At 44.7% G+C, this 23,574-nt stretch overlaps 1 protein-coding gene across 4 annotated transcripts in view; it reads left to right on the top strand.

The window, feature by feature from the left end:
• LOC311060592 (thyroid hormone receptor alpha-B) overlaps positions 1 to 23,574 on the top strand; it is a 169,922-nt gene that overhangs the window by 138,727 nt on the left and 7,621 nt on the right. For 3 of the 4 annotated variants that reach the window (XM_084078821.1, XM_084078820.1, XM_084078819.1), the window contains 4 exons: positions 8,346 to 8,407; positions 14,315 to 14,415; positions 16,373 to 16,520; positions 17,196 to 17,404. In XM_084078821.1, coding sequence (XP_083934947.1) covers positions 8,346 to 8,407; positions 14,315 to 14,415; positions 16,373 to 16,520; positions 17,196 to 17,404 — 520 coding nt within the window. Of the gene's footprint in view, positions 1 to 4,417; positions 4,540 to 8,345; positions 8,408 to 14,314; positions 14,416 to 16,372; positions 16,521 to 17,195; positions 17,405 to 23,574 lie in introns of those variants that run through there. The other variant, XM_084078822.1, reaches the window with a different exon arrangement.

The following is a 23,574-nucleotide window of genomic DNA, read 5'->3' as shown; positions in this document are numbered from 1 at the left end:
TCTGTGGTGACACTGAACTCACTGGGGGGATGTAAACAAGTTCCAGGGTCTATATTGCTCTTCCTTCCCTCCTGATATGCTGCCAGGGATGACGCCATTGTACTCTACTGTAGCGCACTGCACTGTAGTCACTACAGCACAGTACAACACACTGCAATTTACATTTAGGCATTTAGCTGAGACTCTTATTCAGAGCGAATTACAAATGCAAGATCGGAGTAAACGTCATGAATCCTAGTCAACAAACGACAGGGTAAATGGTCATGAAAATAAGATAATGAAGTGCTACATATTTCTTTGATACCAGGTTAACATTAAACGTAGCATCTGTTCAACATGGAACGGCGTAGCTCTAATGTGCATCTCGGACTTCATATGGCCAGCCTACTGTATGACGTCATATACTGTATATATGACATCAGTTGTCTATGATATATCTACGACGTATGATTCCAAATTTGGGGCGAGGTTTCAGCTAGAGCCCTTTGGGTGTTTGACCCCCCTCATTCCCACCCTCCCATTCTTCTCCTTCCCATCCTCTTCCTACCTGAAAGCCCCCCACCCCAAATAACCCCTCCATAGCACCCCCCAGTGTGCAGGAAGGGGAGTGGGGTGGATCATGTCCTGAAGGTAATAGGGGACCATGCTGCCCTTGATTGTACTGGACTGTAAAGTAATGTATTGTAGGTCCTGCACTTTCTTTCCCATTATAAATCTTTTTTTACAACAGTCATAGGGGCCATTGTCACTTAAATGTCATTGATTGTATGGGGCTTTAAAAAACTCCAGCGATGGATGTGGGACGATAAGAGTTTGGACAAGAATGGAAAGTGGTCCCATGTGGCTTTAACCACTTAAAGTATATAGGGTTTAAGTCTTAAACCCTATATACTTTGTTGGCCGGGGTCCCCCAGGGGCCTGTACTTGTCTTGGTCCCCTCCTTATACTTACACGAAATCTCTGCCTAAAATAGCCGATCTACAAGTTCACAACGTGTCGTGTTGTGCAACGTGTTGTAAGCTTGTAGATCCTCATGCCCAGGATTGGGACACTGGCTTCCATGTGGTTAAAAGATGTTTTTGTATGTGTGCACAGTTGCACACAGTGTTTGTTGTGCCTTAACCCATTAAGAGCAACGTGTCATTTTAGATTTCTTTGGCGATTCAAATTCATTTTTTGAAAAAGTTAGGATTTAGAAGACATTTGTAGACGCGTTCCTGGATTGAATGGGTTAAAGATTTATTTCAAAGTGTTTCGCTTTACTCAGCTTAAAGTGACTTGAGATCGGTGGGACACTGCGTCGCTATCAGAGCACATGAGAGAGTCGTGGAGGTTATTGTTGATTACAGATGCTGACTGTCTCTCTCTCTCTGTGTGTGCGTGTGTGGGTGTGGGTATGTGTGGGGGTGTGTGTGGGGATGTGTGCGCGTGCGAGTGTGTGGCCTCTTGCGGTTGATTTGTGTGTCTTTGAGTTAGAAATGTGTGTGTGTACACTAATTCAACATGTACGTGCCCATGTCACCCTACACCTGTGAGGATCAATATAATTGACTGAAGGCCTGTCAATGTCCTCAGTCAATTATTGTTCCCGGCATAATTACAATCCCCCTTCCTGTGCTCACAGCTTGCCTACATTCTCCACTGCTCTGACATTTGATCACAGACACATTTCAAGCAAATTATAAGTTTACACAAATAACATCAACAAACAATGGCTGTTATTTGAAGGCGACTCACCCCTGGCACCGATGCTGTGTGCAGTCAGCTGTGAACACCTGCCAAACATTCAGTAGCTGGAGGAGATATTCTTTAACGTGATCAAATCAGGTTCTTTATAAAACAACAACTCGGTTCTTTTATAGCAAACCTAATCTCTCAAAACAGATTATCTTTTACCGAATTGTTTCACATGATTGTAGCAAATCAAATGTTTCTTCTGTATTTCATTTAAAAAATGAGTATATGTAATATAAAATATATGAGTACTACAGAGCCCCTGTCTGACAAGGTTCTGTTTTCACCAGCGGCCACCTTGACATGCGTCTAACTTAATTTTAGATTGCGAACGCAATCCTGCTAACTCTGTTTCTATGGTGTGTGGTTTGTTTTCCTGGGGGCTCAGAGATCTGAACAGATTTGATTCTTTATTCCACCGGTAAGCACACTCATTTTCACAATGCTTTTATTCTTTTGTTACACTGAAGTTTGTTCCTAATCCACCATTGCCTGTGGGGATTTTTGTGTCATTCCAAAATGGAAAGACATCCTGTGACATAACAATTGATAGGACAAACATCAAACATCAGTGTTACTAATTCCCAGACAGCCGGACCATTCACTGTGTCATTCATTCCCCTATTTTCTCTCTGCATTTTCTTTCTCTCTCTACTGTAACTATCAATTAAAGGCTTACATAATATACAAGTTGTATAACAGTACTTATGGCTAACTACCGTACACAGTCCTTGTATGACATCTAACCCCTTAAACTGTATGCTTCGTTGACCGGGGTCCCCCAGGGGTCTCTCCTTGTCCCCCTCATTTTTTCCCTCTACACCAAATCTCTTCGTGGAAAATAGCTCATCTACAAGCTTGCGACGTGTGTTGAACTTGTAGATCTTTTCGCGGAATGTTCGCCTATTTCCGCTGAATGTTATGTTCCGCTATTATGACATGACCCCAGGGCAGGGACTGACCTGGAGGTGTCGATGGATGTACTTACACTTAATGATCTTTCCATGTATCGTATGTACAGTATACGGGGTGTGTGTGGCACATTGGACATGAGCTCCTCCATGCCTCGCATGGCTAACATTTATGATGTCATGCCTGCACTGTCCGGCGGTCCACTCACACGTTTAAACCTCGACCAAAAATAGTAGGTGTCATCTAAGATCAGCACGTCGGCCTGGCGGGGGTCACGTTCAAGAACACTCAACCGCGACGAACACAAGCCTGAACTAATCGGTGTGTGTGTGTGTGTGTGTGGGGGGACGGGGACGTTCATCAGCACAACCGTTATCCGCTTGTTTTGCTCTCAATCTTGTTTTTGCTCGCAATCATGTTGCCGATAACCTTCTTAGGCAAACAAAACCCCTCGTGCTTGAAATTATATTATGCAAATACATAATAGCCCTGCCTGCGGGAATTTGCTTGTTAATTTACATGGCATTGATTTATTTGTGTTCTGGGTTTATGGCACTGTCAAAAATGTTCAGTGGCAAACTTAAAGACTTGCGTTGGGACATTAACATCAAAATGGGTTAAAAATGCATTAGCCTACTGTTGCTGAGAAATTCCAGAGTCATGGGACTTGTGGGTTAGTGTGCCCTCTAGTATGTTTTGCTAGAGGGAGTTGGCTAGCTTTCATCCAGTGGCATGCTTTCCCCCTCCTAGCTTAGCCTGTAATTTACACAATAGTGGGACAGGCAAGGGAACAAAGTGGCCATTAGCTCATGGGGACGTATGGGACGGGATGGGACGGCCCCAGCTGTAGCCCTATACACTGACAAATCTTCGATGCTAACTTAGCTCAGAGAGTGTAAACATGGACCCAAAATGGACCATTTGTGTTTATACACAGAGTTAACACTGAGGGTTTTACTGTGTAGCATGTGCGTCCAAACAATAGGCTACTGTGGCACTCTAAACATAGGATAGGGGCCTTGCTCAGTGGTTGCTCTCGATATATTTTGCTGGACTATTTAGGGCTCAGTTGTATTGTTATTTCTGTTTCTGGATTGCACACTTCAAAGCAGCGAGTCGCCAGATAAAAAAAAGTTGCCTCTATTTTTTGGGTGTTAATTTGCCAGGCATTATCCTCAAGGACATTTTGTACTGGTGCTGACTCCTGTTTTGGATCGCCGGCGGTTGCGCCACTAACCCACCGTTCACTGTGGTGCTTGCAAAAGCTATGCTCTTTGCTATCATTTACAGTCATGAAGCCATGGCCTTATTAAATCCTATACCGTGTTAAAAATAGCACAGAGTCTCATACACAGGGCTCTGTAACTTGCCAGCCTGGCAGTTACCTGTTAAGTCGCCATGTCAAACATAACATGTCAGTCACCCTGCAAAAACCATTGTCAAGAAGAAAAAGTCACAGGTGGAAAGGCTGGCTGCGGTCCAATCAGGACAGGCTGGGCGGGGATAGCAGGAGAGTGCAAGAGGCCCGCAGAGAGTGTAGAGATAGTATAGAGAGAGGGACAGACAGAGAGAGAGAGAGAGAGAGCAAGGGCAGGAGGAGGAGGAGGGTGTGTATGTATGTGTGTGTGTGTGTGTGTGTGTGTGTGTGTGTGTGTGTGTGTGTGTGTGTGTGTGTTCGGGTCCCTAGCCAGGGAGCTAAACTTAGCACTGCTGGCAGAGGTGTCAGTGTACAGTAGACTCTAAGACAGAGATAGAGACAGACATCCACAGAGAGAGAGAGACTGGATGTGTGCGTGCGCTGTTCAGCAGCCAAACACACAGCTACGACCGCAACTACAACTACTTCTGCTGCTCCTCCGCCATGCATATTCTGCACTCGCACTGCGTCATCAGGTCAGGGTGAAATCATATTTCACTGTTAAAGAATGTCATATTACCGTCGCTGTTATGTCTCCCTTGTTATGTGTGTCTCTTGCACGCTCTGCGAGTAGCGCGACTTGTTTGCCTGCTCCACACACTCGCAGTGTTCCAAGCATAGAATTACTCCTCTCCGTTTGTGTGTGACTGTGTCCACATCTGTTTCTTTTTATCTGCATGTATGTGTTGTGTTTATGTCCATGGGTGCTTTAAGTTGCGCTGGCAGAGTGCATGGTGCAACAGGCAGGACTTTGCACACTCACACAAGTATGTCGCAATACATCCAGTGTCAGTTTACAAGCTGAAAATCCAAAAGAGCCGGAGACTTGCCCTGGCTCGTAAACGTCAAAAAAAGTTGAATGCATGTTTTCGTCTATGAACTTGTCTTCTTTGCGCTGCGTGGCAGCACGTTCCCCCCTGGCCGCGTGGTCCAATTTAAAATCCTGCCAGGCTGTGAAGCGTTCTTACATAAGCACCCAAAGTCTAACAGAGTGGGCTGCAGGGTTGTGTTGTTTTGGGAGTTTTTTTTCTCCACACTTGACAGAGCACTGCTTCAAAGTTTCATGTACTGTAGTTACAAGAGGTGGATCGCTTGACACTGCACGTGCACAAACTCCACAACAAATGCAGCCAGGCATCACCTCTGCACTGTTGCTGAACTGACTGATACATGCCAGCAAGGATTTCTGTTTTTATTGGACTTTTCCTTTTTTCCCCTCTTCTCTCCTGTGGGTGCTATTTGACTTACCTAACACTCAGGTCTTGTACAGTAATCTCTCAAGCAGAGCAAGGGAAATTATTTATGTTCTCTTTGAGATGAAGATGAGGAATGGTCTCTGTCTCTCTATGTGTACAGTATATATATATATAAACATATACAGTATATATCCTTCGCTCTCTCTTTCACTGTCTGAATGAGAGAGAAATATCTTTCAAAAGACTTTCATTAACTTAAAGCTATTTGAGGGTTGACTCAGCGTGCGTGCGTGCGCACATGTATGTGTGTGATGACTTAGTCTTCCTATCATCAGTGTGTTCATCATGGGCCATCTAATGCCTGGATAAGTAGGAAAACACTCCCAGCGTCTGACAATCTCACTTGGCCTTGACGGGGTCGGGACACAGGGTGTTGTGAGGTGATAGGTGACAAGGAGCTGGGAAGGAGGAAACAAAGCATAGTCAGGGAGGACAAGAGCAAAGACAGGTCCTGTGTGTATGGGCTTCAACATGGGCGTCAACCTGTCAGTTACCTGACAGGTTGGCGGTGTTGCCCCCAGCGATGGTGCGTGACTCTGTTTGATGATGGGGCCGGGAGGGAGCAGAGAGAGACAGTTGCCTTATTTTTCTACCTTATTTTTCCTGGCAGTGTGCCATCATCCCCACCCTGTCATTCTGCCCTGGCAGCTTCTCAGATGCTTTCTCTCTCAGCCACACCAACATGCACTTTTTGTCCATAAAAATGAAAAACAAGCAAACAAACAAAGAAACGTAGCGTGTCAATCAGTTGCCGTGGATCGCTGTCTCTCGCTGTCCACCTTTGCTGGATCGAGTCTGATTGATGCCAGATGTTCGGGTCCGATCCTGATTTCGGAGAGTCCTAGACCAACAATTTCCGATGTCTTGACCGATATTTAGTAAAAAAATAAAATTAAAATAAACTTCAATATATGAAAATAACATTTAACTTTAATGATACAATGTACAAGCAAGTAAATATAAAATACACATAAACTGAACCTCATTTTATTTAGGCCCTATTCAAGAATTTTCTGAGCTACAAGCTAAATAGGAACGCCAGGTTGAAAGTGGTTAAAAATCAGGACACTTCAGCTGCATAATTGCTGATGATGTTGTCAAATAAGTTGAATAATGGCCGATATTTTGGCCAAACTGATATCTGTCGGGCTCTAGTGTTCAGGTGCCCTCTTTAGGTCTCATGTCCAATCACCACCACGTTTGTCTACTGTCTAGTATGGGTAATTTTTGCCCTGGGTTGGGCAAATCCCAAAACTCACAAGATCGACACGGAGACACAGAAAAACAATACAGTAGTGACAGCAGAACTTTTACTCAACAGGGCTTTATTATGCAGCTCATAATCCCACTGATGCATTCTCAAAAGGGCAAAGGCAAGCTTAAGAACAAGTCAGTGTTGCAGTTCGAGTCAAGGTAGAACACGAAGTGCGGATGCAGTTGGCATTTTGGCTCAATATCCTTAACTGCCAAATTGAGCAGGCATTTATATCCTCCCAGGGCACATGTTGCTTGCCAGCAAGAAATATCCAAGCATGCTCCGTTATAAGGTGAAGTGGGTGCTCCCCCGGGTCATTTAGAAGCATTAATGAGGCCAGACATAATATTACATTGTTCAATCAATGAAAGTCTCCTCCCTGGAGAAAAACAACTCCATAACATCTGTTCATCATGCCTTTTAAAAACAATGCAATTTGCTGGAGAACCACTGCAGATAGAGAAAAAAGTTCAGCTTTACAGAAAATGATAAAAACTGGTTAGAGCGTTGACACTTCAGGCATTTTACAATGTATTTCCAATAGCTTTTCTTGGTCCCAAGATCATAAGAAACAGTCTACTGTATGTGAAGGGAGCAAAGCCAATGTTACAATTACAAGTTTAAGAGACAATATTGGCTTCTAACAGGACATTGACAGACCTGCGGTGGGTGTATGACATTACTCCCTGTAGATACGACTGTGAAATGTTTTCAACATTATTCATTCAGGCAGACCAATTAGGAAGACATTGTTGTTACCAGCAATAGGAGGTTGTTACAGTTCGTGGGGAGGCCAACGCACATGCAGTCACATACCCGCAAGCTACCCAGTGTGACCGCAAATTGTTGTGCTGTCGGCCACTGAGGTTCCGTGCCTTGCTCAAGTGCAATTTGACAGTGTCTGGCGGAGGAAGGGGTAGCGGGGGTGTCAGTTGTCGATTTCCTTACACTCATACCCCCCCCCTCCCCCCCATCACCAGTCTGGGATTTCTAACAGGCACACATCCGCAAAAGCCTGTTTAAGCCGAAGAACGGCCCGGGCTCTGAGAAGAACCTACTTTTCGCCTGTAATTGCCCAATTCCCAAGTGAAGGACGTCCCTGTAACTTGCTTACTGAGCAAATGCAACCTATAGCCCGGTACATTCTATCTCAGCAGAGCATGCCCATGTTTTATTGATGGCGCTATAATGGAGTGCAGCTCCGTCTCTGAGCGGCGGCATTAAAGAGCTGGGGGCCGATCAGCAGCAGTCTGAGAGTACAGAGCAGCACAGCCCAGGGGAGTCTGCACACATCCTCCTGTACCGCACTAATAGACAACACTCTCTCCCTCACACCGCCTCTCTCTGTCTGTCTCATTCTCTCTTTCCAGCCACTGTACTTTCATGCTTCCCAGTGGGGAACAGGCGGTCAGCTAAGAGCACCTCTCTGGGCTCTGCACACCTCTCGTGTGTGTGTGTGTGTGTGTGTGTGTGTGTGTGTGTGTGTGTGTGTGTGTGTGTGTGTGTGTGTGTGTGTGTGTGTGTGTGTGTGTGTGTGTGTGTGTGTGTGTGTGTGTGTGTGTGTGTGTGTGTGTGTGTGTGTGTGTGTGTGTGTGTGTGTGTGGCCACTGTGCAGGCTTCAATTAGGCAGAGAGAGAGATAGAGAAAAAGAAAGGCAGCGGTTGATGCCACCAACACCTATGTCACCCGTGTCACTTACTGTGTGTGTGTGTGTGTGTGTGAAGTCCATTCACTAATGTAATTATTTTTCTTTCTTCCTGTCTCTTCTCAGGTGGCTCGATGGCCCGAAGAGGAAGAGGAAGAACAGCCAGTGTTCGGTGAAGAGTGTTACTGGTGAGCACCTGACTCCAAGCACTTTCTATTGAGAGAGAGAGAGAGAAAGAGAGAGAGAGAGAGAGAAACACTCTATGCTCCACACGTCTCTAAAGTGGCCACTACAAACAAAAACAAAACCCCTTCTATCTCACCTGAAGTGGCAGAATGGCAGGGTTTAATAGATCACAGCCTTTTACTGCAGCGAGTGTCTCCATTGAAAAACGATTTCACTTCCCACGCAGAGCCGTCCCTCGCTTGCTACAAATGTACTATTATATCGCCTATTTGTTCCATTTGCACACCCAGAGCAATATGTTACACATTCAGCATGCATGTCCTCTATACATTCTGTAGATGACATACAGACAGTATGTGGTACTTATGCTATCAATATACACTTATGTATATCATTCTACAGATGTCTGGGTTACATAACTTATCGGTCCTTGCTGCATTAATACCGACGCTACGCTGTGACTGCAATCTGAAATTGTTGTCTATTTTGTTCATTTCTACATACTACTCCTTCATTGTGACTGTACTTTTGTCAAGCGTATTGATATAAGTACATTTACAGTACATGTACCATATTGGCAACTGAACTGACCAGATAAAGTGCCCCTCCAGTATTTATTTTTAGCATTTTTCAGCTGTTTAATGTTTTCCAGTGCCAACCTATAGTGTAATAATACATTGATTCCAGAAGCACTATTGACCATTTTGGAAAAATAATTGCATTTTGAATTCTACATTTAAGAATTTAAGCTCCTCTTGAAACAGCATTTGGCTAAAAGTGATGTATGTTTTTCCCGATCTCATAGACTGGAGGGAAGGTCGCGCTGCGACTGCCTAGATGGTTGTCAAATGTCCTCAATGTTAATTTATCCACTTGTAAACCAGTGGTTCTCAACCTTTTCTGGATCAGGTCCCACTTGAAAACCGTTCATAGGCTCATGAGACCACTTAATTGGTCAGATGGGTGCATTTTGGGTAGGTGCATTTTATTACATTTTCCCCCAAGGCTTTAAAGAAAAGATACCATGATTTTTTTTTAATTATGTTTTTTCAAATATTTATGTTATATTATCAGTCAAATCTTATTGTTTTGCCAATTATTTGGGGGCCCACTGGCAATACCCTCGTGGCATGTTCAGAACCACTGGGGTAAACTCCCTTTCACTTTCTGTTCTCATCAGCCTAGTCCGGCTGGTTGCCATAGCAGCATGATGTACAGTACTGTATGTACATTTACAAACCACAACGCTATGCGGCTCGGTGAGAAAATTACCAGGAGAACAGGAAGTCAAATTGTCTTTCGTGACACGTTGTGAGCTTGTAGATCTGCCATTTACTAAGTATAAATAAGGCTTTAGCTGCCACTCCTGCTCAGTTTGTGAAAGCCGCGGTACCTGACTCACCATCACCTTGTTTACATTGTGCTCCCGATGTGTAACCTGAGCAGAATGAGCAGAAAGAGGTAACGTAGCGCACAGCCTTTCATTGGCAAACCAATGTCTTCCGCTCCGCTCGCTTTCTTCTCTGATGCGGCACCCGTGTCTGACAGACAACTCCTAAATCCCACGAGCCAGGGGGTAGCAAATACATTTTAAACAGACGGCGAGAGAAGGAGGGAAAGAGAGAGGCAGCCAGAAGAATTGAGACGAGAAAATATTCAAGGCGCCAGTGGGGTGTTCAGCAGTGGGTAGCATCTGCGGGGTAAAACGTATGCGTTCATATGCATCTGTCATCGTGCCAGTGATGGGGCTAACCAGTCAGAAAGCCCCAAATGCCTCCCCCGCCCCCTTTTTACATTCCCAGCATGCACTCTGCCTTCCGGTGCACTCGCCTGCCGTTGCTTGAAGCGTACGCTCACTGCTACGCTACATTTGAGAGGTGGAAAATATGTCTGTCTGAGTCGCTGTCATCGAGGTATTATATACGGCCCACTTACCTTGACCTTAATGATGTCATTAGATATCCTTCAATACAATTTTACACGTGGGACTGCTTGGCTGGTTTTTGAAGCCTTTTTCGGACAGAATTTAAACAATCTCATGGGCAGATGGTTGCTTTTCTTTCACTTACTTTACTCCTACCATTTTTACAGCCACCAGATTTTCTGGGGATGAGGCTTATTGCTATGGATACTATTACCAATGCATATTCAGATTGGAACACATAAATGATAATAAAAAAAGAATCACATTTTCTGTGCACACTATATACTTTGTTAATTTGTGAGCAACATTTATTATTTTCTGAAAACTTAGGTTAGGATTTAGAAGGCATTTTTAAAATTGGCCTCATGTCTAAATGGGTTAAACACAACTCTTGCCTTGCTTTCTCTTGAGAATCAGGAGGTATCGTTAATATTATTACCCTCAGTCAAACATGAACAAACAATAAACAGAAAATCTGCATTAAGACATTCGGTCTGGGAAAGTGTGGAGCATTTGAATAGAAAATGTGTAGGCCCTGACAGACGGTCCAGCATGGTCTGGTAATGGAAGTTGGCAGACCTTTGGCACTGGCAGTCATGGGAGGAGCACAGTGGTCCTGGGCACACAAAGAGCTTGTGTCTGACACTGGCACTTTCAAACTCTTGGCCCCCAAAGGCTAGTGTGCAAAACGTTCATTATGCAAGGAATAATTGACGGGTAGCCGGTCATTATTGATAAATAAATTCCGACAGGGTGATTAAGCCGGGTGATTAGGCACGGCTACTTGATAAATAAATTAATACATTGACCCAAAAGTAACAACAAAACTAAGTATTTCCTTGCTTGCGGCAATGAAAGTGTTGCGCTGGACGGACGCGGTCGCTTTGGAAAACAAGGAGGAGTTGATCAGATAGAATAGTTTTTTGGTTGCTGCATTGTGTATTTCTCGCTTCAAATGTTTTCAATAACATTCTTGAGAGCAATGTTTAGTTGTCAATGACATGGTGTGTTTGTTTACATGGCTGTCATATTGGATACAGCATAAAATCAAGCAGCGCAGGTTGATATGAGCAGGTGCTCTGAGTCTTTGATTAGACAGCGGTCTGTTATTGAGCTCATCGGTCATTATCCAGAAATAACACACCGCTGAATTCAGCGATTGACCAATCAGAATCAAGCATTCAACCACGCCATGTAATAATATTGTTTATTTTCATTAAGTTTTAAGTTGTTCAGTCTGCTTTGCCCTGGGACTGATTCGTCATCACAGGAAAATGTATCTCTTATGTCATATGTTTCTTTTTTTTTTTAAACAATGACAAAAAACTATGAAGTGTATCTGAAGAAGGAGGCCACATCATGACTTAATTGTTGCAAAGACATTTATATTTTCTTAATTCTCACTTCATCTAACACACTCTGAATCGGTGGCCTGATTACTTGGCAGAGTCATTCATGGGAGGGTCCCTGGCCACAGGCAGAGAGAGAGACAGAGAGAGAGAGAGAGGGCTGCAGCCATATTGATTTTGGGCTCAGCTTCCAAACAACAGCCCCCACAGACTGGCACAGGATCAACCAGGCAGCGTCTGGCCTGGCAGACCTCCTGCCAGAGATGACATATATTACATCCACCATCCACCTCTTCCCTCATTTCTTCTCCCCCTCTCCCTCTCTATTTTTCACTCTCTCTCTCTGGTCTGATCTCTTACCCTCCTTCCTCTTCACCTCCTCTTCACCTCTTCTCCTCTCCTCTCCTCTCTTCTCCGCCTTGCCCATCCATCCTCCAACTCTGTTTGTAGTTGAGCCAAGGGCAGGGTCTAACCGACATTGCCAGGCAGGACTCATGCGGAACCTTTATCCCCACGCACACGCACACACACACACACACACACACACACACACACACACACACACACACACACACACACACACACACACACACACACACACACACACACACACACACACACACACACACACACGCGCGCGCGTTTGAAATCACAGACAAGCAAAACAAATAATATAGGACATACATGTGTGGATAAATGTGTACACACAGAGAGTGAGACCCACGTTAATGTACTTGCAGGTAAATGCATTAAAGACATGTACTGTACACTCGTCTACAGTTTTCCCTATGACGTCCCTTTAGTGTCCAAAGATGTACCAGTGGCTGTCCATGTGTTTGTGTGGGCATGCACTTTGTGTATTTTTGTGCAAACGTGCATTGTAGCGTCTCCTCCCTCTGCCCGTTTCCCAGCTATATATTACAGTAAATGGCTGGCAATGAGCTGTTTCCTGTGTCTCTGCGCTCACTCAGGCTCACTCAGTCCTCTTCTCGTCCGCGTCGGAAAAGAACAGGCTGTCCTATTCCTGAGGCAGAGGGAAGGATAGACTTTGAAAAAAGAGAGAAAAGGAGAGAGGGAAAAAACGAGAAGACAGTCAGAGAGAGTGCAGGAAGAGATGTAAAGAGAGAAGGAGAGAGAGAGAGAGAGAGACGTGCTATGGATGGAGAGCACTGTGCGAGGGAGAGAGAGAGGGCGGAGTAGAGACGAGCATCAGAGAGATATACAGAGACACGTTTCGGGATGCTCTCCTCAAAACGTGCACACCTTTTGTTATGCCACAGCATGCTGGAATTGAAACAAGACATGAGAACAACTGAGAGAGAACATTTGCTGTTGTGCTTTAGATGCTAGATGATAGAACGGTGAAGTGGTTCACCTAACATTTATTCCAATCAAGTGAATTGGACTGAATTGAGCAGAGGGGGAAACTTGTTGTAATATTCTATGCTGTTTCACCAAACAGCATAGAGAATTAAGCTGCCTCTTTTTACTCTTTTCATCTCTTCTTTCTTCTTTCCACTCTCCCCCTAATTTTTTTTTTACTCTGCTTTTCTTTTCTTTCATGTATAGGCGGCAAAATAAACTAATTTTTAATGTGATGAAATGTTGCATACGCCACCACAGACTTTATGGGCTCTCCCCTGGTCCAAACATAACAGCAGAAGTAGAATGAGGGAAGTGGAGGTTCGGCCGTTTCTGTCGGGCTCGTGAGCGGAGAAGAGAGCATAAATTGCTATGCTCCTCACATTAGTATCCCGCACGTTCTTTGTCGCAAATTTATCGCAATCTTTCCAAATGCAGTCCCTTTCCTCTTGATGTGCAGTTCCCTTCAGTTCGGTTCAGTTGATCTCTGCAACACTTTCGATCCATTCCAACTCGTTTCCGTTCAGTTCTCTGCCATTCTGTTCAGAGCGGTCCAATTCAGGATGCAGTCTGATGCAGTCACCTCCTGTGCCATTCCCTTGAATTCCCCTTTTTTACCCCATTGACATTGAATTGAATTCGACCCTCGTTCCCATGTCGAGTTTTAAAAAGAACAACGATGATGATTTAAGGATTAAGCATGCGCTTTCTGAATCAAAACCCCCGAAATATCGCTTTACAAAGGGGCGTCACAGATAAAGGTTGCATGTTATTTGAATGAGGGAACGGCCTGTCCTGACTTCCATGTGATGAATGTCCCCAGGGCACACATCATGAGGTCTCTTTATGTATGGAACTGCCGTGTGTGTGTGTGTGTGTGTGTGTGTGTGTGTGTGTGTGTGTGTGTGTGTGTGTGTGTGTGTGTGTTGTGACACTGCAAGCTGGTTGTGTTATCGCAGTGCAGTCATTCTCTTGCTAAATGTTGAGAATGTTGATTGGTTTCATCTATTTATCGTTATCTGCAACTAATTTAGATTCATTCTGCACGTAACGTGTGTGTGTGTGTGTGTGTGTGTGTGTGTGTGTGTGTGTGTGTGTGTGTGTGTGTGTGTGTGTGTGTGTGTGTGTGTGTGCTGCGTCTAAGAGAGAGTAAGATACAAAGAGGACAAAGTGACTGATAAAGAATCTACATAGCTTTATATCAATTCTTAAGTTATGTCACCTCTGACCTTTCTCTCTCTCTCTCTCTCTCTCTCTCTCTCTCTCTCTCTCAGGGTACATCCCCAGCTACTTGGAGAAGGATGAGCCTTGTGTGGTATGCGGGGACAAGGCCACAGGCTACCACTACCGCTGTATTACCTGTGAGGGCTGCAAGGTGAGGGTGCACGTACACACATTGCACACACAGACACATTCTGTACAATGTGAGCACAGATACTTATACTCACAGACAGTGGTGGAAAAAGTACTCCAAGTCTTTACTTAAGTAAAAGTACCAATACTACAATATAAAAAGTAAAAGTCCAGAATTCAAAATTTCCTTGAGTAAAAGTACAGACGCATTGGCATCAAAATGTAATTAAAGTACCAAAAGTAAAAGTACTAAAATATTTGAAAATAGATGCAATGATAGAATGGAAATTGGAAATACAAATAACTCAAAATTGTACTTAAGTACAGTACTTAAGTAAATGTGCTTAGTTACTTTCCACCACTGCCATTTTCTCTTTTCACGCATGCAGATATACACACAGGGACATGAAATTCACACACAAATACAAAGTGTGTATTTACATATGGATAGAAATATACAAATACACCACAACACGCATGCATAGTTTCATACATAAACATACATGGGGACATAAGTTAGCACTTGTATAGGCATGAGTACATATGTACTGTATTTATATATTTATGGATGCCCAGTCATTGCCCATGTCAATACACAGACATACACAGAGACATGCTATACACACAAGGACATCCATTCACATGTGCATGAACAAACAGTATACACATATAAAACCACATAATGTCTCCCACAGAGCCATGATCAGACACACAATGATGCTTCTTTGATCACTTTCTTTAAACACATGCAAATAGTGTACACACAAAACACATGAATATACATGGACCAAGACCAACTACTCACAAAAACATATATACAAGGACATATACATGTCAACATGTAGGTAGACAAACACGGTGGCACACATGCACAAACATGCGGCTGGTGTGGCGTTTTGACAGCCATTGTCGTCCCGTCATACTGAATCAGTTCAATGGGTTCGCTAAGTATCGGTTCAATGGGTTCCCTAAGTATCAGTTCAATGGGTTCGCTAAGTATCAGTTCAATGGGTTCGTTAAGTATGATGCTGTGCATAAGAGCATCAGAGAGATGCCTAAAATCTACACATTTAAAGGGAATTTTGCTGCCATCACACTGTATTCATATGAGTTCTCTGTCAAAGCCATACAGCCATTCTCTGCACCCTAAAGTTTATTTCTGACTCTTCCCTTCGCTCTCTCTCTGTCTCTCTCGCTCTCTCTGTGTGTGTCTCTCTCTCTCTCTCTCTCTCTCTCTCTCTCTCTTCATCTCTCTCTTCATCTCTCTCTTCATCTCTCTCCATCTCCCTCTTTTGACTGTGATTTTTTGTTTTGTCTTTTTTGTTTGCTTTCCAACTGCACATCATCGCCTGCATTCAGTGAACGCTCACACGCAAACATGCCCCAAAATAAAGCTTGCATGCGCACGTGAATACTCAAATGCACACAGACAGCATAAATAAATGAATATACACCATGGACCCGTAGAGAGAGAGACACACACACACACACACACACACACACACACACACACACACACACACACACACACACACACACACACACACACACACACACACACACACACACACACACACACACACACACACACACACACACACACACACACACACAATGAGCAGCCTCTGGCTTGACAGCCAGTGAGGCAAACATCAAATAAGAGATGCAGTTTGGAGATGGCATTTTTATGAGGTAAACATCAACAGGAGTTTATAATGCCTCTGCATCTGTCTGACTGTATATCGTCGCTGTGTCGGGTAGAAACCTTTTATCTCCATATTTCAACTTTTTCTGTTTTTCTGTAAATTAATAACTTACTTCTTGATACAAGAGTGTCGCACAAAAGTAGTGAAAATAGCCGATCTACAATCTCACAACGCCTCGCATCGCCATCTTAGATAGTTTTTAAACAGTTTTGGACATACAAGGTTTCCACCCGATATATATGTCTGTTCATCATGCTCTGCCTGTGTGTCCAGGGGTTCTTCCGTCGTACCATCCAGAAGAACCTGCACCCCGCCTACTCCTGTAAGTACGATGGCTGCTGCATCATCGACAAGATCACCCGCAACCAGTGTCAGCTGTGTCGCTTCAAGAAGTGCATTGCTGTGGGCATGGCCATGGATTGTGAGTGACACACACACACGCACGCACCAGCTCTACACACAAGCATGCACACAACGACACACATACGTGCAGGCACGCAAAGATACAAGGGCGTGCACTCACACGCACACACACGCACACGCGCATGCACACACACACACACACACACACACACACACACACACACACACACACACACACACACACACACACACACACACACACACACACACACACACACATACACACACACACAGAGTCGATCTAAATGTAAGCAGACGTATGAAGGACAATGATCTTAATCAGATCACACAATCACCACGGTAACGACATTTGCATTGCAGTTTCCTTGACAAAACGTTCTGCAAACTCTTCAGTCAACGTAATCAGCGGACAAGCAATTATAGTAACAATTATGTCTAAGTCAGCAGAATAGAATATGAAACTGTAAGGTGTGGCGTAGCAGTCACAGAGGGCCCATGTTTTACATCGCATGCCTGCACCACTACTGCTGCTGCAAACTCGGCTCCCAGAGGAATTAATGTGAAGAAATGCTGCAGCAATACTGCATGCTGGTGTGGGAGGGTACCACTGTGTTCATTATGAAAACGTATTTTATTCTAATATCTGTCTCTCTGCCCTCTTCCCTCTTTTTTTCCTCCCCTCTCCTTCCGCTCTCCACCTCCCCATCTGCAGTGGTGTTGGACGACAGCAAGCGCGTGGCCAAGCGGCGTCTCATTGAAGAGAACCGTGAGAAACGGAAGAAAGAGGAGACACTGAAGACACTGCAGAACCGGCCGGAGCCCACGGGGGCCGAGTGGGAGTTGATCCGCATGGTGACCGAGGCCCACCGCCACACCAACGCCGCCCAGGGCTCCCACTGGAAGCAGAAACGCAAGTTCCTGGTGAGGAGAGATGCTCACTGGCAACCTACTGTAACACAGGGACATATGGGTTGAAGCATAGATCAATATGTGTGTGTCTATATATTCATGTGTATATAGAATAGACTGTATATGCTATGCACATACCGTATTACCTAGGGTATGTGCATAGGTACACTACAAAAGTGTCAGTTTAACTCTTGAGAGTGTAAAAATGTACCTGTAAGTGTGCAGTTGATATACGTAAATATCAAAAACGTTTTATTGGCAAATTTGAGGCTCATTCAGTGCTTTGGCTCAAGGCCCGTTCAAAGTCCCTAGATGGGTCTTTAACGTGCGTCAGGCGGTGAGGGATTCCGTCCGTTCTTTACGGACACATGCATAGTCGCTCAGGAGAGAGAGATTGCGCGTACCCAATGTTGCCATGTCTGCTTATTATAAGCGACTTTGGGCTTATTTTTCTGTATAGTTGCTTGTAAACAAACGGTTGCGGTTTTATTTGGGCTTGTTTCTAAAGTGTAGTTGCTTATTTGGGCCAATTATTATTTAAACCAGTGATTCTCTAATATATATTGTAGATCTGCTATTTTCATATGCAGTGGTGTAAAGTAACTAAGTACATTTACTTAAGTACTGTACTTAAGTAAATGTTGAGGTAATTGTACTTTACTTGAGTATTTCCAATTTCCAATACTTTTATTTTTACTCCACTACATCTCAGAGGCAAATATTGTACTTTTACTCCACTACAATTATTTGAAAACTTTAGTTACTAGTTACTTTTCAGATATAAATGATGATATTATGAAACATACATTAACCACTTTAGCCCTATTTTATACATAGGCTATTTGAAAATAGCCGATCTACAAGCTCGTAGCTTGTAGATCTGCTATTTTCAAACATTTTTGTACTTTTACTTTTGATACTTTAAGTACATTCTGATACCAATACTTTTGTACTTTTACTCAAGTACATTTTTAATTCCAAACTTTTACTTGTAACAGAGTACTTCTGCATTGGAGTAGTGATACTTTTACTTAAGTAAAACATTTGAGTACTTTTTCCACCACTGTATATATGTGGCCAAGTCGATTATTTTGGGCTTGTTTTCATAGACCTGGTTACTTATTTCTCTCACAAAGTCTGGCAACAGGTTACAATGCTATGAAACTAGCATTGTAGCCCAGTGGTACAACAGCCAAAACGTAGTAAACGTGCGTCGGCCTGACGGTGAATGTCGACTGAACGGACGGAAAAACGGGAGCCATAAGTGACGGAGGGGGAGTAAAAAACGACAACGCAAGGAGCGCCGGCGCTCGTTACGTATCCTTACGTCCGACTATGAATGATACTTTAACAGTGCTGTCACAAAACACAGTTGCGTTTATTTGCACTCCCAATACCCCCCCTCCCCCCCACACACACACTCGCACGCACGCACGCACGCACACGCGGCACGCATCTACTCACATGAAAATAGTCATGCGTTTTTATGTCAGTACCGTATCATCTGTTTTCTCTCTCCGGCTAGAAAGAGACACTTTCTCCGTGCTCCTAAATGTGAACTCTTCCACCCCTCCATGTCTCTCTGTTTCTCTCCCTCTATTTTGTCTGGCACCAGACGTCTGACATAGTGGGTGGACATGAAGTACTCACATTAGTACAGCGGGACGTTGCAGAACATATATTCTGTCAATAGACAACAGCCAGCAGTGAATATTGACACTGAGGAAGTAGGTTCCATTATAAAAATGTATGTTCTTGGCATACTTAAGCAGAGCAATATACTGTATATGGATGTACAGACACAAATGAACGTGTGTGCACATCCATGCATACACTTAGCACATGTCTGCCAATGCCCAGGGCTCACATGGGAAACACAGACTTCCTGCTGATAAAACCCAGGGAACCTGAAGTAGTGACATGAAGTGCATTGTTTAAAGGGGCGTTTCACCACAAATGGTAGACGTTGAATGCTTCTGCACATAGTTTAAGAGCATATCTCTCCCAAAACTACAAAGAGACATCGTACAAAGAGACATCGTTCAAGATTCTGATTGTATCAAATATTATATTCTCTCTCTCTCTCTCTCTCTCTCTATCCCTCTGATTTTGATAGTGTTAAGTGTGACTAACACACAGGGGGAATTCTTGTGCAACTCTGTAGCAGATTCTCAACAACTACAGTTAATGGTTACCTGTTCTTTAGAGTTCCAAAGAGGCAAAGAATGTGCATACAGCTTAATAACTGGGTGTGTATACGTGAGCGTTTTCGGAAGACGGCGGCTGTAGTGAAGGTTTGCACTAGGTACAGTACGTAGCTATGGAGTTGCACTGGCAACCTCCCTGTGTGTGTTATGTAGTCAAAGAAAGAGACAACAGATTTAACATTTTCGGGTGAACTATTCCTTTAAGAACCCTCATGCTAAGGCTGTCAGTTCTTCTGAAGGGCTGATGAGGCTTTATCCAGACAGAACTGTCTGTTCTGTGTAGCTTCCTTCATTCTCTTTTTTTCTTCTCTCTCTCCGTCCATCTGCTCTCTCAGTTCTATCTCTTTCTTTCTCTCCGCCTCTTATCGGCTTTCTGCCTTTCTCACTGCCTCTTCCTCCCTGTGCCCTTTCTCTATCCTCTCTCTCTCTCTCTCTCGCACTCTTTCTCTCTGCCTCTCTCTTTCTGCTGTCTGTCTTTCCTCCGTCTAGTATTTGGTGGGTTTATGTGACTTAATCCTTGTGGGCTCTTAACTAGCCCTAATTCCCTCACGCCTCTCCTCCTCTCCAGTTTTTTCCCTCTTTTACCCGTAACCCCCCCCCCCCAACCACTACCACTGCTGTCTCCATATCTTCGTTCTATCTCTGTTGCTCTATCCCTCTCTTTTCCTTGCGGTGTGTCTCAGTGACTGTATGCCCCCCCTTTACTTATCTTGCTGCAGGCTTATCGTCAGTCATGTGCGCCTTGCCTCCAAACTGGCAGAAACATTGGCATCTAGTCAGTCTGTCTGTCTCTTTCTTTGTCTCTCTGTCTCTCTGAGCCATCTTCCCCACTGCCCTGGCATGTAGGGCTATTCTGGAAAGCCCTGTCAGGGTGCCCGCAGGCCACTGGTAGTTCACACGCGCACACACACACACACACACACACACACACACACACACACACACACACACACACACACACACACACACACACACACACACACAGACACACACACACACACACAGTAGGCACATATACATACATGTACTGTATGTGCACACATAGGCACGCATACGCACATTGATATAACATGTACGCAACAGGCCTACACACGTCGATGCATACATAGATACACAGACACACGTGCATCCATGTGTGTGCACGCATGCACGCACGCACACGCACACACACGCGCACACACACACACACACACACACACACACACACACACACACACACACACACACACACACACACACACACACACACACACACACACACACACACACACACACACACACACACACACACACGCACACAGCAGGATACACCCATACTGTAGACACTGGCAGACTGTGTGTTTTGGGCCAGGATTAGCTGAGCAGCTTACTCTGCATTAGACGGCTGCTCACTTGCTCACTCCCAGCAGGATGGAGCTGCGACGGGGCCACGGCCAAGGCGGGGGGCTTTATTAACAATCTGTAGCCCAGGAACAGGTGAGCCGGCTGGGAACGAGGCAGAAGGAGAGATGGGGATGGGGAGGCTTAGTCTAGGGGCTGAGAGGTTTTGAGGCACCCATGGTGCCTGGCAGGTGTTGTGGAGGGGGTTGCTAGGCAACTAGAGGGAAGTGGCAAGGTGTGATGGGAAAGGGGGCCATATGGGATTGGGGTGGAGGTTTGTGTGTGTGTGTGTGTGTGGAGGGGATGGGAGGGGGAATGTTCACGCAGCATGTCCCAAATAAGGAGAGATAAATTGGGCACCTGGTGGGAGTGCATGTGTGCACACTTGTATAGAAAGACAGGCACACAAGTGCATGTCTATTCATTGGCATTCAATTGCGCTCTCTCTATCTGTTTTGTCTCTCGGGGAGTGGATTTCACCCCTCGCATATTCTTAGCGCAAAGAATTAGCCCCATAATTAGATTTTTAACCACACAATTTCTGGATTAGCCTCACTCCATGACTAGCCCGCCCAGGCTAACCTAGAAAAAGAAGAAAAAACGCTGGTGCAGTTTAATTCATGCCAGTATAATATATATAATAATAATGATACTCAACCCCGCAGCTTAAAGGAAAGTTAGCGGGGCTAAACATCTCTCTAATCCAGTTAGGCGTGGGTTCTATGCACAGTGAAAAAAGCCAATTCAGACCTTGACCATACGTAGCTATACTCATCCGTTCTTCCCGTGTGGTGGCATAGGGCTGTATGATATGAATATAAGCACAGTTCCACAGCATGTTGGTCTTGGCAACCATCAGTCCTGATCACAGATATATATATATGTATTTCTTTCCTTTTTTACGACGTGTAGGTAATCAATCTGTCACTCTTCAGTGGTAGACGCGGCTTCTGAGGCCAGATAGGCGGGACTTACAGAGAGCCAGATAGATCCAAACAACTGGTCATTTTCTACTCTGCTAAACCCCCTCTCTCCGCTTCGGTCTGCTTCCTCCGTTGGGTTTCTATCTCGGGAGATAGGGGAGTGCGGCATGGCAGGTTGTCAATACATACAGACGGTGGAGGGATGGTCGCTGCATATACTGTATATGTCCTTGCTCACAGACGTTAGGGAGACCCGTAATGTTTCGCTCCTCTCTCCTTCTCTCTCCTCTCCTCTCTCTGCCTCGTTCACGTGTTGTCAGTTTCCATGCACAGCACACCCAACGAGAATGAAACGTTTCTGTATTTATCCTTCTCGCCCCCAGGCGGAGGTGGAGGGGGCTCTCCTCTGCTCTCCTCGTTGCCGCTGTAAAGACTTGGAAATAGAAAGAATTGTTTTAGAATGTTCAGCCACGGAGGAGCCGCAGTCAGATTTGCTTACTTAAACCCTAAATGGGCCCTAACCATTATGAGGTTTATCAAAGCGCCCGACAGCCCAAAAGCCACTAGATGAGTGTGGGCGCTGTAACTTCCACAAGTATAGGATACAAAGTATTTTTAATCAGTGTCGGATGAACCCTATGGCCCATATGTACCATGGCGTCTATATATAGATGAGCAGGGCGAAGCAGAAATGCAATGCAAACCAATGGAAAAGCAGCATGGGGAAAAACCCTACCCTGTGCGCTGGAATGAAGACTCTTTGCGATCACCTCCCTTTTCACGAAACGTGAAATTGCCCCAAAAAAAAAAAAAATTAACCACTTTAACCCTAGCATCCCTATATAGCGTCCCTGTCCTGCAGGCCAGGTCACCCTCAGGACACTGCAACTTGACTTAGATGGAACGACCAGAGCGATGTGTGTTGCTCCCATGCAAACAGGCCTGTTCCAAGAGATCTGTAAAAGCATTCAGCAGCACCACGTATACGACAGACCCTCGCTGTGTGAACTGGAGAGAGTGTAAGTCGGGGGCTGCAGACATGCTTGCTCCATGTGCTCAAACATTGCAAAGCTTTCCCTTGTCCGTCTCTGTGTCTGTCTGTCTGTTTGCTTATGTGTGTGCATATGTGTGTCTGTTTGACTCCCCGTGTGTGGGTGTGTGTGTGTGTGTGTCGTCAGTTAGCTGACACACTTGGCCCGTGAGAGGGTTACACAGTGTTCTCACTCCGAGCTCTGTGGTCACAGGGATCTAGAGGGAGAGCGGCTTTTACGAGAACCAGGAGAAACAGCCAGTTCACTTCCTACAGCTGTGTGTGTGTGTGTGTGTGTGTGTGTGTGTGTGTGTGTGTGTGTGTGTGTGTGTGTGTGTGTGTGTGTGTGTGTGTGTGTGTGTGTGTGTGTGTGTGTGTGTGTGTGTGTGTGTGTGTGTGTGTGTGTGTGTGTTTGAAATTCTCTGCATCGTAACCATTAGCATGTACTTTCACCAGCGGAAATATTCCATTACTCTGCTCACATGTTCCACACATAGAACATGCAAAATTGGCAATGCATAGAAATCAATGGCAGCTGCAATTGGACACGCATTAGAGGGAGACACTCAGTAGTCGGAGTCCTCGCAGAACAATGCAGGATATTTTTCAATCATGTGCACTAGCACTAGCTAGTAGTCTCAC

This window comes from Gymnoscopelus microlampas (assembly GCF_963454915.1).
Source record: "Gymnoscopelus microlampas genome assembly, chromosome: 14".
Classification (NCBI taxonomy): domain Eukaryota; kingdom Metazoa; phylum Chordata; class Actinopteri; order Myctophiformes; family Myctophidae; genus Gymnoscopelus; species Gymnoscopelus microlampas.
The sequence above is the reverse complement of the archived record's forward strand: the minus strand, read 5'-3'. Positions and strand labels throughout refer to the sequence as shown.